Below are 14,858 nucleotides of genomic sequence, written 5' to 3' on the forward strand. Positions count from 1 at the left end.
AAACTTGCTTACTACTTGCCTACATTTAGACAGAGAGACAGACAAACTGACTGACATACACATATCCATACACACACAAAGAGAGAGAGAGAGAGAGAGAGAGAGAGAGACCTGTATAGTCGATTTTTTTCTTTTCATCTTGTGCGGGAATCACGGGAGGAGGAAAGACAAGGAGAGGGAGGCCTGGGAGTGGAGCTAAGCCTTACCGTAAGTCTGGAGAGGATGGAGCGGGGCAGAGAGACAACATCGTCCTCGTCCTCACGCGGGGACAAGGCCTGTGGCGTCAACATCTGCACGGGGATGTTGGAGAAGTGTTCGGTGGGTATTCGCATCTGTGGGAGCAAGGGCGGTGTTACTGGACAGCCAGGTGATGGGGACGCAAAGTCATAGATTAGGGTAGATGAAATTAGAATGATATATAGATGTTTTGATAGGTAAATTAAGTTATACATAAATCAACGTGGAAATAGACAATGTTACAAGCTTTCAACTCGGTGCTTTATGATGATTTCCACGGATACTTTTCAAATTTGTTTTATCTTTTGACATCTGGTAAGATATAATAGCTGAAAAAAATGGCATAGGGAATTCATTTGCCTGAGACACTGAAGACCACGAAACATTAGACAATCAATATAAAGGAAAGATAATAAAAGTAGTAATAACAATAATAGTAAAATACCTTGGTGATGCACTTTTTGCAGACCGTCCTCTTGCACAGCCTACAGTTGGTGCCTCGCGGGCCGAAGAAGCCAAAGCGAGTCTTCATGCAGAGGAAGCAGATCTTTCCCTTGGCCATGTCCTCCTTGATGGTGAGGTCGAGGGGCAGCGCCTCCAGGTCAGCCTTGGTCAGCACGTTGCGGATGTGCACCACCTCCTCCAGGGTCAGCGCCAGGCAGTCCAGGCGGGCAGAGAAGTGGGCCTGGAGACATGTCCACGGGATTAGAAGACAGCGATAAACGAGAAATGCTAATAATAAAATGAAGAGACTGAAAAATCATGAACAGAATAAAAACAGTGTGTGTGTGTGTGTGTGTGTGTGTGTGTGTGTGTGTAGAATAAATGATAGCTAATAAAAATCAAACTTCTCCCCTCAAGAAACATACAAAAATCTAAAGAATACATTATTATTTGACTAGCGAAAATACTCAAACAAAATGAAGCAGAAAAAAATATGTATCGATAAATTTAAAAGAAAAGTAAACAAAGTAAACAAGCCTATGATAGACATATAAAAATAAGCAGTATACAAAAAACAAAATGTGACTATCAAGATCTAAACGAGAAATAAGCTCAAATTACTACACCAACATCACCATCAACACTCACCGAAGACAGGAAGTCCCTCTGCGTCTGCGAGGTGGACGGGAGGAAGTCCTGGTGCGCGGGGGAGCTGGGCGCCGTGGTGTTGCGGGACTGCGGCAGCGAGGTGGGCGGGCTGAGCGAGGCCGAGGAGTGGTTGTTGAGGGAGGGCGTCTCGCACAGCGTGATGGAGTGGCGGCGCTCCGGCGTGCCTGTGTTTCCGTAGTTGGCTAAGTCGTAGGCTGCGTCAAAGAGACACGTTCGTTAGTGATCTATACTGTAATCAAACAGTTTTATACATAATTTTAATGCAATCTAGAAATAAACTAATGAGTAATGTGCTCCTATAGCTGGCTAACTGCATGAAAGGGACGTGTCAGTAAAGGTTTTTATGGATATTTTGAAGCATCTATAATTCCCACCCCCATCAAAATGTTCACAAATAGTTGCCACATATGTGTTCCCAACTTCTCACTCCCTCGTCGAAGGTAAAAACACGTCATTGGCACCATAAAGATCAACAACTTTAGCCTTACTTTAAATCCACTGCAGGACAAAGGCTTTTCCCAGCGTCCTCCACCTCCCTATTTGACCTTAGTGTACTAATCCTGTTCCAGCAAAGGTTCTATTTTTCATCTCTCCACCCTTGCTTTTCTGTATGGCGTCACTTCTATAACTGATGTAAACGCGTTGTTCACATAAACCGCGAAAACAGATTAACCTACAGTAGTTCACGATGCGTAAATGGCACGTCGTAAAATTGTCGTACACGAGTTCCTAAAATACACAGGTGAAAGGTCACTCATTGGGTGATCGATCAACTCGTTAAAAATAGCAACGGAGCATAACTCATCGTGGCGCTGCTAAGGCTGGCACCGTGGCGGCCTAGGCCCCTAGGGGGCGTCACGTGCGTCAGAGGTAGATAATGCACGAGTTTTCTTCGAATTAAATGAAGAAAAAAGGATAATGTCATGTTTTGTTTCAAATGTAATAAACTTTTGAAAACTGCACTACGCCGGCTGTCACTGGTCTAGCAAATGGCTAATCATAACATCGGGTACACAGAGTAGACAGAAAAAAATGGATAACAAGTAAAAATATTCGACCAACAATATGACGAAAAAAAAAGAACTAAAGCAAAAACTAAGCAAAAAAAACAACAACTTTTATTACCGGTGAATATAAATGAACGAGAAATGCTGAGCTAGATGCCAAGAGTGATAAACCACAAACGGAATAAAAAGAAAAAAAGGTCCTGACACTGAATCCTGAACCGCTACACAAACCACGAGCAACAGGTCTTGGGGCACCAGCGACGGGACTAACCTTCTTAACCCCGGAAAAAAACTGGCTAATCAGGATCCTCTTCGCTTTTATTTACGGTTAAGGGGATAGACCTCGGGGTAAACAATCATTTAGAAATAAAATAATTGCAACATGCCCTTCTTATGGCGAAACACTAGATGACGCAAGAAAAGAACGATTACATTTAGAACCAGAAGAGTTTTGATCAGGGCTGGCAATCTAGCGGCGTAACAACTAGACTAGATAGCTTTTATTGCCACCCAGCGACAACTTTTTTTTTTTTCATAGTTACATAAATTTTATCCTCATGACTATTTTCAGGTAAGTTCATTGAGGTACCGCGACATTTTTCGATAATTTTGCTCTTTTTTGGAGTATATGTCTATCTGGTAACTAAGCTTTTGATACTCCTTTCTTAATCAGGAAATACTACCGAGAAGACTTAAGCTCGTATTTTTAAACCTTTCGGCACGTCAGTTCGCCTGCTTGAAAAACCTCTCATGGAAACTGCTGGGCTTTTCGTGGACCATTTTGTGATCCTAGTGATAGTTTAACACGACTTCTGCGCCTTGAACGGGAAAATCACCCATGAAAACCCGGTTAATAATCTCTGTGGTCTTGGAAAATGAGTCGTATAGTAGCCCGATAGGTATAATATTATGGAACTTACCCATCCGTGACAAGGGCGAGGTGAGGGGTGACTGGGGACTCTGAGACGGTGAACCCGAGTTGCTGGGGCTGCGAACGGTGCCCACCACGGAGGAGTAGCCGAGGCGGGGACTGGACGGCGGGATGTCACTAAGATCGTCCTCGTCTTCATCCTGTGGGAGAAAAAAGTTGTGAGGTGAAGTGTGTGGTGGAGGATGGGAAGGAGCTAAAGAAGGACGAGAAAGAAGAGAAGAAGGAAGAGGAGGAGGAGGAGGTAGAGAGTGAGGTAATGATGAGATATCGGGGGCAAGGAAGAGGAGGAAGTGTGAAAAAAAAGTGTAAGATGGAGGTTGGGAAGGAGACGCTAGAGAGGGACGAAAAAGAAGACAGGGAGAAAGAAAAAGAAGAGAGGTGATCGGATATCGAGGGGGTGGAAGAGGAGGAGGTGTGAAAAGAAACGCAAGACGGAGCGTGGGAAGGAGATAGAAGAGAATGTGAAAGAAGAGAAAGAGGAGGAGGAGAAAGAAAATGAGGTGATCGTGAGGAGGAGACATATGGAGGAAAGGAAGAGGAGGAAAGGAAAAGAGGACTGCGAGATGAAGCATGAGAGAAGTACGAGTTGAAAGAGTGAGGCAAAGAGTGAATCAAGGATGAGCTAGACGGGGACGGGAAAGAATAGGAGGAAGAGGAAGTGAAGAAAAATGAGGTGATTGTGAGGAGGAGATATTACGGAAAAGGAAGAGGAGTAAGAGCGGGAAAGGAAGAATAGAACTGCGAGATGAGGCATGGCAGAAGGAGTATGAGTTGAAAGATTAGAAAGGAGGAGGTAGAGGAAATGTGACAGGAGTAGGAGGAGGAGGAGGAGGAGGAAGAGGAGAAGGAGGAGGAGTAGGAGGAGTAAGGGGAGTGTGTAGCGCAGGATGATAAGAAGGATTGTGTAAGGAAAACAGGTAAGTGGAGTCAGGAAGGTGTCCCGCAGCCTGTATGGTGACGCTTGACACAGAAACGTCACGAAGAGGAAGCGCCAGGAAAATATTATTGCCCCAGATATAACCAAGTCGACAGAGAGAAAAAACAACATAGGAGAAAAATATTATTAAAGTTTGACCGCATGCAGGGAACCAGAAAAAAAACCCTTTGAAGTAGAGAAAAATAAGGTACATGTATTTCAGGTTCTCGCCAACTTACAATCAAAACACGTGCAAAGATAAAATGATAAGTATGAATCCACTAACAAACCAATCCCTGACTTCACTTGACATTTAAGAAAAAAATGCAAAGTTTCAAAAAAGCCTGTTACATCTTATCGATATTACATAAAGGACAACCCATCTAAACAGCATTAAAAAGCTCTCCTAAGAAACGAAGATCCATTAGTTTTAAGTACGGAAAACAAAGCAAAAAAGTAACTTTTCCACGGTAGCAACGCGAACATAAACAACATTAATGATCCACAATTGTAAGTTAATAAATCAGTCAATAATAAACTTCTGAAGGAACAAAAATAAAAAGGGGGTGACATTTATAATCATGTAAAAGTCAAACGCCTTTCATGAACTTTAAGGACGATTTTACGGGATTACTAACACAAATACTACTTTTTTGGGGAGTTTACATTTATCCCCCGTTCTAAGCCATCATAACCTTGGTAGTAGGCCACCTGACCTTTGAAACAACGATGAACAAAACCACAACGACTTACCTCTGCCGAAATGTTGAACCTGGGCGCCTGGATGAGCTTCCGCTGGGGCTTGGGCGTCTGGTCCAGGCCCATGGGTGCCCCGCGGGTCTCCACCACTGCAGAAGAAGAGAGGGAAGGGTTACCACACAGCTAACCACACACACAGGCACAAAAAGCAACCAAACACCTTACCACAAACAGGCAAAGAAAAACACTGACACACACCACATCTGGCTCACTCATAAATGCAGGGATTGTGAGAGTCTGGTTACCTAATATCTTACTCCTCCACCCACTCACACACACACACACACACACACACACACACACACACACACACACACACACCACAACACCTTCCTCACTCACCACAAATGTTTCCCTGTATGCGTGTCTCGCCCACCAAGTATTGTGTTGCCTCGCCGGGCCTTCCGACACATTACTCGCACTCCTCCACCCTCACTATCCCCTCGCTACACCATCTTTGACCCCACACACATTGCACCCGCCGCCTTGGAATATGATCACAATCTCTTTCACCCAGCATGGCATCATGGCACACAGTGAAATAGACCATGAAACAATAGCAAAATGACAGAGCAAAGAAAAGTACATGTAATACAAATGATAAACTCTCTCTCTCTCTCTCTCTCTCTCTCTCTCTCTCTCTCTCTCTCTCTCTCTCTCTCTCTCTCTCTCTCTCTCTCTATATATATATATATATATATATATATATATATATATATATATATATATATATATATATATATATATGATGGAAAAACAAGCCACCACCACCAGAACCAGCATCATCACCTCCTCCTCCTCCTCTTCCTCCTCCCTTTCCCTAATTAGAGCTGCCAGGAGGCATAACACCGCCTCGCTGCATCTCATAAAATGACAAAAGTTGAGCGCAGAGAAAATTTTATTCCGTGTCACTCATGTGAAATTACTTAAAGGGAAAAAATGTTTCCACGCACAGGTTTCTCATCTTGCGAAAAAAAATAGACAACATAATTTGCTCCCCCGAAAATCTTTGAGTCTTGTTTTCCAATACACACGCGCGCCGGGCCCGACTTAAGGAGCTTCCAGCATAAATCAGGGCCGTGCGTGGTGCGGCGCGGCGATAAGGCTTTTTCTTGCGAGTCTGTCTATAAGGAAGGCAGACGGCAGGCCCAGTGCGCGAGGCAGCAAGCATGGGGTGACACTCGCTGTTGTTGGTGGTGGTGGTGGTGTTGGTGTTGGTTGTGTTGGTGTTGATGTTGATATTCTTGTTGTTTTAAGGTAAAGGGGACGGTGTTAGGGCCTAACAAACACATGCAAATAAAAACACACAAAGATCCTGCTGCGAGAGAGGCAATTGACAAAAAAAAAGTGAACACCGCACCCAGTATCCCCTACCCCCCCCCCCCCCACACACACACAAAAAAAAAGCACCGAACACAGGACACATCGACTTACTAATACAGCTAATCGGGCAAGAACAGGAGACGGGGACGTAACCTACATAAGAAAACATCACGAAAATAAATAAAAAAAACGCTAAAAATCCATAACGTATTGACCATTTGATGCATTTTCCGTGCGGCGGTGAAAGCCAACACAAGATAACCGATACGTGCGTGTGGAGGGGCATCACGCGCATCCAAGCACCTCAGGAAGCCGATCACCTTGCAAGGCCCACGCTGCCCCACTTTGCTCTGCACGAAGATACACGGAGGGCTAGGAGGTGAATGGGCTAAGGAGGTGAGATGCTGCAGGGGTGATGAGGTGAGGGGTACAGGGGGCTTAAAAAGGGGAGATGCTGCAGGGGTGATGAGATGAGGGGTAGAGGGGGTTAAAAAGGGGAGATACTGCAGGGGTGCTGAGGTGAGGGGTAGAGGGGTAGAGAGGGGTTAAAAAGGGGAGATACTGCAGGGGTGATGAGATGAGGGGTAGAGAGGGCTAATGGGGAGATACTGCAGGAATGGTGGGGTGAGGGGAAGAGGGTGTTAGGGGTTGACTGCCGACGGGGTGAAATGATGCATGGATGATAGGGTGCGGGATGGAGAGGGTTGATGGACTAAGAGAGTGATGGAGTGAGGGGTAGATAGGGTTAAGGGGTTGATGGGCTAAGGGGGTGATATGCGAAAGGATGATGGGGTGAGGTGTTAAAGGAGACAGGGGTTGAGGGACGGAGGAAATGGAGAGGCAGAGGGGGTGAAAGGTTTGAGGGCTTGGGTTGGGGGCTGAAGGGCTGAGCGGGGATGTGCGGGGAGATGAAGATGGAGGTATGACAGAGAGATGGGCTATAAGGTGCAATAAAGGCAGTGAAGGCTTTACGAGCATGGCGGAGATTGGGTAATACTGTTTTTTCGCTACGAGACAAATAAATCATAAAAACCCACGAACTTTGCTGCTCAAGGAAGCAAGAAAGAAGGTAATAATCTAATATACAGTGAAATATATGCTTTACGGCGATCAATTTAAGAGAGAAAACTTAATTGGTTTGAAGATATATATGTAAAGAAACGCGCGATCTATGCGGATTCACTGAAATAAACCGGTTTGAAAAAAAATAGAGGATGAAACACAACCTACCCCCATTCATTAAAGAGAAAAGAAACAGGCTTATGAATACATCCATAATGACACACATGCTATATATTAATTTGCTATCGAGAGAGAGAGAGAGAGAGAGAGAGAGAGACGCCCCACTTATTCACTTATGATTCAACAAAGCCACTGCGCCCCCCAAAATAAAGAACAGCAAAATATGAAGCTTAATTACGATGGCCTCAGGTGCACATTGATATTAATTAATCACAAAACAAACACACAAACGAAAACTCTCAAGCCCTGGACGTGGGAGGCGGCAAGGCAAGGGAAAAAAAAAAATCATTAGTTAAATCTCTAAATACAGAAATAAAAATAAAGAGAGCAGACCTTTTTTTTGTTATCATTTACGGGCTTTTTTTGTTTTTATTTATTTTCGCCCTTGAGCTGCTTCCTTTACTGTAAAAAAAAAAGACACAAAATGGCATGTAAATATACGCTCCCATAAAAGACAAGAACACAAAGAGATGTAAAAACTAAAGCTATGTGCCTCGTCCCGTCCCAATTTTCTCTCTCTCTCTCTCTCTCTCTCTCTCTCTCTCTCTCTCTCTCTCTCTCTCTCTCTCTCTCTCTCTCTCTCTCTCTATCCAATCTATACCACTCCTCACTTTCCTCCACGCCTCCCTTCACTCTTCCCTTCCTATCAACACTGTAAACCTCCATGCCATAAATAGTCTCGTCCCCCTCCTCCCCACCTCTCCTCACTCCTCCCCATCACCCCTTTCCCTTTCATTCCCTTCCTCTATTCATCCCTCACCATAAACCTTCCTCTTCCCCTTCCTAGTTCCCCTTTCCCCTCAGCCTCTCCTGTCTTCGCCACTCACTCTAAATTCACTCTCTTCACTCTTCTTTCTATTTCCCCTTCTCTCTCTTTCTCTCCTCTCCCCCTTTCTTTTGCCTCCTACCTCTCTCCCGCTTCGCCCCTCTCCCGCTCCTTCCTTCTTCCTCTTCTCTTTTCGTTACTCATCCTAAACCACTCTCTTCTCTCCTCCCGCCTCACGCCTCACCCTCTCCTCACCCCTTCCCTTCGCCTCCTACCTACAGCTCACTTGCCTAGCCCCTCTCCCGCTCCCTCCTCCCTCCTCTCCTCTTTTCACCCTTCACCCTAAACCACTCTCTTCCCTTCTCTTCTCACTTCTCTTTCGCCCTCTCCTTCCCTCTTTCCTTCGCCTCCTCCCCTCACTCGCCCTCCCCCCCTCCTCCCACAGGTTCATCACGTCAGCACAGCCACGTCCGCAGCGACAGACAAACAGACAATCCTTCCTGATTTCCTCTCCGCCTCAATCAGAGGGAAAGTAAAACACGGCGGGAAATAATGTTACAATCACTGCAAGGCCTTTTTTTTTTCCTTTTTTTTTGGTATTTTTCGGGTATTCTCTCTCTCTCTCTCTCTCTCTCTCTCTCTCTCTCTCTCTCTCTCTCTCTCTCTCTCTCTCACACACACACACACACACACACACACACACACACACGGCTGGCACATCTATTATATCATTTCACAACCAATATGGATTTGTCTGCCTGGCTGCCTGTCCGTCTCTGTCTGTCTGTCTCTCTCTAATCAAACATTTTTTAGGCCACGAAACAACGAGGCTGGTATCGGAGTTAATTGGATGCTGAGGTTTACTGAATATAACTTTTACACCGATGGCAACGTTGCATTAATACCGCCGTGAAAAAAAAAAATATATCCAACCGGACCACAATAATAGAACGCTCGATATAGTTCACGAAAAAAGGTGTTCATTCCGCCCCACCACCCGCGAATGGCTAAAACTGGAACCTCAGCTTTATGGAAGAACATCAGGAGGTACACAGGTAGGATATTAGCAACGAGAAAGAACATGAGCTTAGTACATCAACATCATCATCATCGACATCATCAGTTTAGCGGCGCGAATCATTAACACGGACGTTCTACTTTAAATTAGCTTTGTGGAAGGACATTAGGAGACTAGTGTAAAGGTAGAATATTAGCAACGAGGAAGAACATTGGCTTAGTAAAAGAACATCAGCTGCTGCCACTCCTTCAGCTTAGCGGCGCAACACACTAAACTTTCTGCTTTAACTCAGCTTATTGGAAGAACATCAGGAGAACAGAGTACAGGCAGGATATTAGCAATGAGGAAGAACATTGGCTTAGTAAAAGAACACAAGCTGCTGCCACTCCTTCAGCTTAGCGGCGCAACACTCACTAAACTTTCTGCTTTAACTCAGCTTGGCAGGATATTAGCAATGAGGAAGAACATTGGCTTAGTAAAAGAACACAAGCTGCTGCCACTCCTTCAGCTTAGCGGCGCAACACTCACTAAACTTTCTGCTTTAACTCAGCTTAGTAGAAGAACATCAGGAGAATAGAGTACAGGCAGGATATTAGCAACGAGGCAGAACAAGAGCTTAGTAAAAGAACAACCACTCGAGGCGCGTCATCAGCTTAGCGGCGCCACCCTAGCTAACACGGGCGTTCTACTTTAAATTTGAGTAAGTAGGTCAGGAATTTGGAGGCAGGCGGGAAATTAGTCAACACCACCCGTGACTTGACTTTAATTCCAGGATGTCGGGGTACAGGTCGCGTCCTCTCTTGTCCTGAGTCCGAAGATCGACTACTACTATTACTACTGCTACTACTACTACTACTACTACTACTACTACTACTACTTGGACAGACACGTCAGATATTTTTTAACGCCGTGTTAGTATCTATTAACACTTACGTGGCTAGTTTGGCTTCTTAATTTCATTTTTGGAACGGGGCTACCTCGACATATTGCAAACTCACTCGTAAAAAGATATATAAAAAATCAACAAAGCCAACAAACCACGCCTTGAGAAACGGGTTAAGATGGAAAACTCAGCCACATTATTGTCTATGAAGAGTAATCCGACGTTCAAAATATCAGGCGTTATTTATACACCCGATATTGACTATTATAACTTGGACCAACACTTACTTTCTCGCACAGATAACTAAACACTAGAATCCGTGAGGTATACAGCTTTTATAGTGAAACCAAATTGTCGAGTCCGTTTTGGCGTTGGCTCCCAGGTCATTTCTCTCTGCTCACCACAGTCCCAACACCTTTTGCTTCCTCTCATATGTTACCTATAGCTTACATATGAGAGGAAGAGATAGGTGTTGGGACGGTGTGGCAGAGCAGAGGGGAGGAAAGGACCCGAGGGAGCCTGCGCCAGACCGACCTCGACATATTTGGAAGACTTATAGTACTGTCAAGAATTCTCAAATCGGGTCGTGATGGTAGTACTTGGGGCGACACATTTTCACGAAGGAGTAACTAAATACCAGTATGCGGGAGATACGTAGCTTTTATTACTATCACTCTTCTCAAACTGGGTCGCGAGGGTAATGTCTGAAAGTAAACTGGGGCTTCAAGTTGGTCGCGAGGGTGATGTCTTAAGGTAAACTGGGGCTTCAAGTTAGTCGCGAGGGTGATATCTTAAGGTAAACTGGGGAGCGGTGAGAAAAGATTGAGGAACACGGCGGGCCTAATTCACAGCGGCGGGGCGTGCGTGCGTGTTCCGGGGAGGGAGTGTGTTGTGTGTCTAATGCCTGGCAGTGGCGGGGCATTAGTTACGGCAGGGGGGACAGTATCTCACGCTTTGTATCGGTCAGGGTGTATGAGGGTAGGACACGAGTTTGCACTAGACTCTCGCAAGAAATGTTGTGGATTTATTGGTACATATTGTTTAGTTTCCCCTCTTAGCAATGACCTACAAGAGAGAAGTATCTAATTTTATTGATTTTCCACTGCTAACAATAACCTGCAATGGAGCAACAAGTGTAAATCCGCGAGAAATATGTAGCAGATAGATTTGCACAAATCTTTTAGTTTCTCCTAATTAAGACAAGATGAAAATGAGTATAAAACTATTTCCCACTTTTCACAATGACCTGGATGCAAGAAACACGTATAAATGCATTGTTCTTAGCTAAACAATGAACTTTAGAAATATACAAACCGGAAATGTACGCACAAATCTTTTAATTTATTTTACTCCTGACAATGACCTACAAAAAGAATAAAAAAAAGTTGATCATTATGTTCCGCGATTGAGATGGGCTGCGATCAAGATAAGCTACGGAGGAGAAATTCGTGGAAGCTTCATCCTCTTGACAATGACCTATAAACGATAAAAAAAACTTGCTAATGCTTTTACTTTCCACTATTGCCAAGGTATGTGTGCCCAGGATAAATAAATACGTGCAAATCATTGTTTTTCTGGTCTACAATGAATTCGTTGAGGAAATAAAACATGTCCTTCACTCTCTACTCTTAAAACAGTAACCTGCACAGAAAAGAGCGAACAAAAATCTTTCTATTCACTGGACACAAAACATACCCTTCACTCTCTACTTTTAAAACAATGACCTACAAAAAAGAAGAGCGAACAAAATCTTTCATTATTTACTGGACAAATCAAACCATACCCTTCACTCTCTACTCTTAAATCGACGACCTACGGAAAAGAAGAGCAAACATAACCTTTATTCACAGGACATATAAAAGCATGTCCTTCACCCTCTACTCTTAAAACAATGACCTACAGAAACGAAGAGTACATAAAATCTTTCTTTACTTGCTTCTCTAAACGCTGACCTACAAATGAAAAAAGATACGCACACGTTTTACTTCCGCGGCAATAACGTGGCGTGTGAATGCGAGAAACAGTCCGAGGTTTTCCTAGAATCCAGGTAATAACAGACGCTTGTGTGCCAGAATATAACCTACACAGAAGAGAAGCTCGACTGTACGCATAACTTCCTTGCATTTCACACTGCTACACGAGCACGCGAAGGACGAGTACGTATGTAGTAGAAATGTTGCCAGATAAGTGTGTATACCTGAGGAGGAGGAAGAGTTTTACCAGATAAGTGTGCAACCTCTGTGCACCTCTTTGGATTATTTTTAGGAGCAGCGGGTAGCGGGCTTTTTTTTATATTATTGTTTCCTTTTTTGTGCCCTTGAGCTGTCTCCTTTGTTGTAAAAAAAAAATACGGCATTCAAATCTGGCTAATAACCTACATGGAAGACAGGCTTGAGAATGTGTATATAGTTTTCCCGCACTCACAGTGATTTGCGAATGTTACCAGATAAAAGTAATAACCTACATGGAAGACAGAGTAAGAATATGAATCACCTGCAGCCACAATGTTCTGCGAATGTTAACAGATAAAAGTAATGCCGGTGCTTAAAACCCCAACAACCTAAACACACACAACACACAGATAAGATACGACATTTTCTGACTGCAGTGAAGCCAGATTAGCGAGATCGTTTCTGCGTTGGCTCCCGCGGTTCCCTTCCTCCCCGCCGCTCTGCCACACAGTTCCAACACTTATCTCCTCCTCTCATATGTTATCCAACGCAAAAACGATCTCGCTAATCTGGTTTCACAATAGTAAGAATCAAAATGCGAGAAAAGGGGCGTCAATTATGGGGTGTTATTAGTTATATACGACGCACTCAATACTGAAATACGACACCCGACATTCTCCTTTTAAGTATGCGATAAGGTGTTTAATTAATGTGAGGACTGCGCCAATTACGGAACAAACCAAACGACACAACGCTAAAAACTGAAGCAAGATACGCCTTTCTCTTTAACGACGAGGTGCTTAAGGTGAGAAAGAACGCGTAAATTAAGGAGAAGACGGACAAAAAAAAGTAAACACGGCTCTCCCCTCAGTGGCAAGGTTGATAATGTGGGAAAGACACGTCAAGGTGTGTGTGTGTGTGTACGTGTGTGTGTGTGTTCTCAGGTATGTGCGTAGGTGTGTTCTTGACGAGGCTTCAGCACGACACACCTGACACATACCTGCTCGGTTTTTATAAGGAATCGATACTGCTCGGGACTCTTGACTGCGGTGTGATCGAGGGGCGCGTTGCCTTAAATAGAACGTGAAGTGGGCTTAGAATCTGTCTGTCTCTCGCGCTCTCTGTTTTACTTTTTTTATATTTGTTTAACTTGTTTATATCGTCTGTTTGTGTCTGTGCATCGTGTAAGCATAAGTAGAACGTGAAGTGGGTTTAGAGCGATGAATTTGTCTGTCTCTCGCTCTTTCTATTCTACTTTGTTTTATTTACTGAACTTTTTTTCGTTTCTGTTGTCTGTCTGTGCGTCGTCTTACCTTAAATAGAAAGTGAAGTGGGGTTAGAGCTGTGAGTTTGTCTGTCTCTCTTTCTATTTTACTTTTTTTGTCTTTTTTTTTTTAGGTTGTTTCTCATTGTCTGTCTGTGTCTGTCTGTATACGTCTTGTTACCGTGATAGTGAAGTGGGCTAAAAGCTGTGAATTTCTGTCTAACTCTCCCTCACTATTTTGCTATTATATTCATCTAACTTCGTATCTATTTTGAATTTGTGTCTCGCTTTTTATATTCCATTTTTTATTTATTTAATCAGCTCTTTGTTTCTACTTACTGCCTGTGTCTGTGTTTCTATGTCTACTTGTCTGTTTCCTGGTAAGTCTTTCTTTGTCGATATCCTTTCCTCATTCTCTTATTTTTACTCTTTCTATTGTATTTGAATGACCGCCTCTCTCTGTCTGTCTGCCTGGCTGTCCATCAGGGTGTCGCTTGGTCTGCCCCATCATATAATATTCACGTTTTCTTTGCTCGTCTCTTGCGTTCGTCCACATCTTTAATAATCCCCCTACCCCCCCCCCTCCTCTCTCTCTCTCTCTCTCTCTCTCTCTCTCTCTCTCTCTCTCTCTCTCTCTCTCTCTCTCTCGACCTTCAGGAGCCCGCCTCACCTCGGACCAATTTTTAGGGAGGGGAAAAGGAACAAGGAGAGGGGCGAGGAGGGGGGAGAGAGGAGGGAGGGAGGAGGAGGGGGGGGAGGATTTGGGGAGGGGTACGGAAGAGAACATGGCCACCAGTGACGTCACAAATTTGGGGTGAGTGACCGAGGAGGAGGAGGAGGAGGAGGAGGGGATATGAAAAGGACAATAAGAGAGAGAGAGAGAGAGAGAGAGAGAGAGAGAGAGAAGAGGACACGGTAGGAGGGACAGTGAGAGGAACAGAGCGAGAGAAAGGACAGTAAAGGGCCTACCTCCATTTTCCTTGTGTTTGCATTCTCTTTCTCTCTCCTTGAATACCAAAACGTTTACCTCACTCTCTAACCCAAAGGTGACCACAAGTATCTCTCTCTCTCTCTCTCTCTCTCTTTTACACACTATTATATAAGACCACTAACCAAAAATAACCTTCCTCTCTTTCCTCCTTCTCCTCCTCCTCTTCCTTCTCCTCCTCCTCCTCCTCCGTCCAATCTTCCCCTCGCTGTGATGTCTAAGGGGAAGGTTCTGGGAAAG

At 44.2% G+C, this 14,858-nt stretch overlaps 1 protein-coding gene across 1 annotated transcript in view; it reads right to left on the minus strand.

The window, feature by feature from the left end:
• LOC126982592 (protein spire-like) overlaps positions 1–14,858 on the minus strand; it is a 140,259-nt gene that overhangs the window by 7,555 nt on the left and 117,846 nt on the right. The window contains exons 8-12 of the mRNA XM_050834766.1: positions 4,958–5,052; positions 3,278–3,428; positions 1,330–1,544; positions 683–922; positions 207–332 (exon numbers count right to left, since the gene is read on the minus strand). Of these exons, the coding sequence (XP_050690723.1) occupies positions 207–332; positions 683–922; positions 1,330–1,544; positions 3,278–3,428; positions 4,958–5,052 (827 nt within the window). The remainder of the gene's footprint in view (positions 1–206; positions 333–682; positions 923–1,329; positions 1,545–3,277; positions 3,429–4,957; positions 5,053–14,858) is intronic.

This window comes from Eriocheir sinensis, chromosome 51 (assembly GCF_024679095.1).
Source record: "Eriocheir sinensis breed Jianghai 21 chromosome 51, ASM2467909v1, whole genome shotgun sequence".
In the NCBI taxonomy this organism is placed as follows: Eukaryota; Metazoa; Arthropoda; class Malacostraca; order Decapoda; family Varunidae; genus Eriocheir; species Eriocheir sinensis.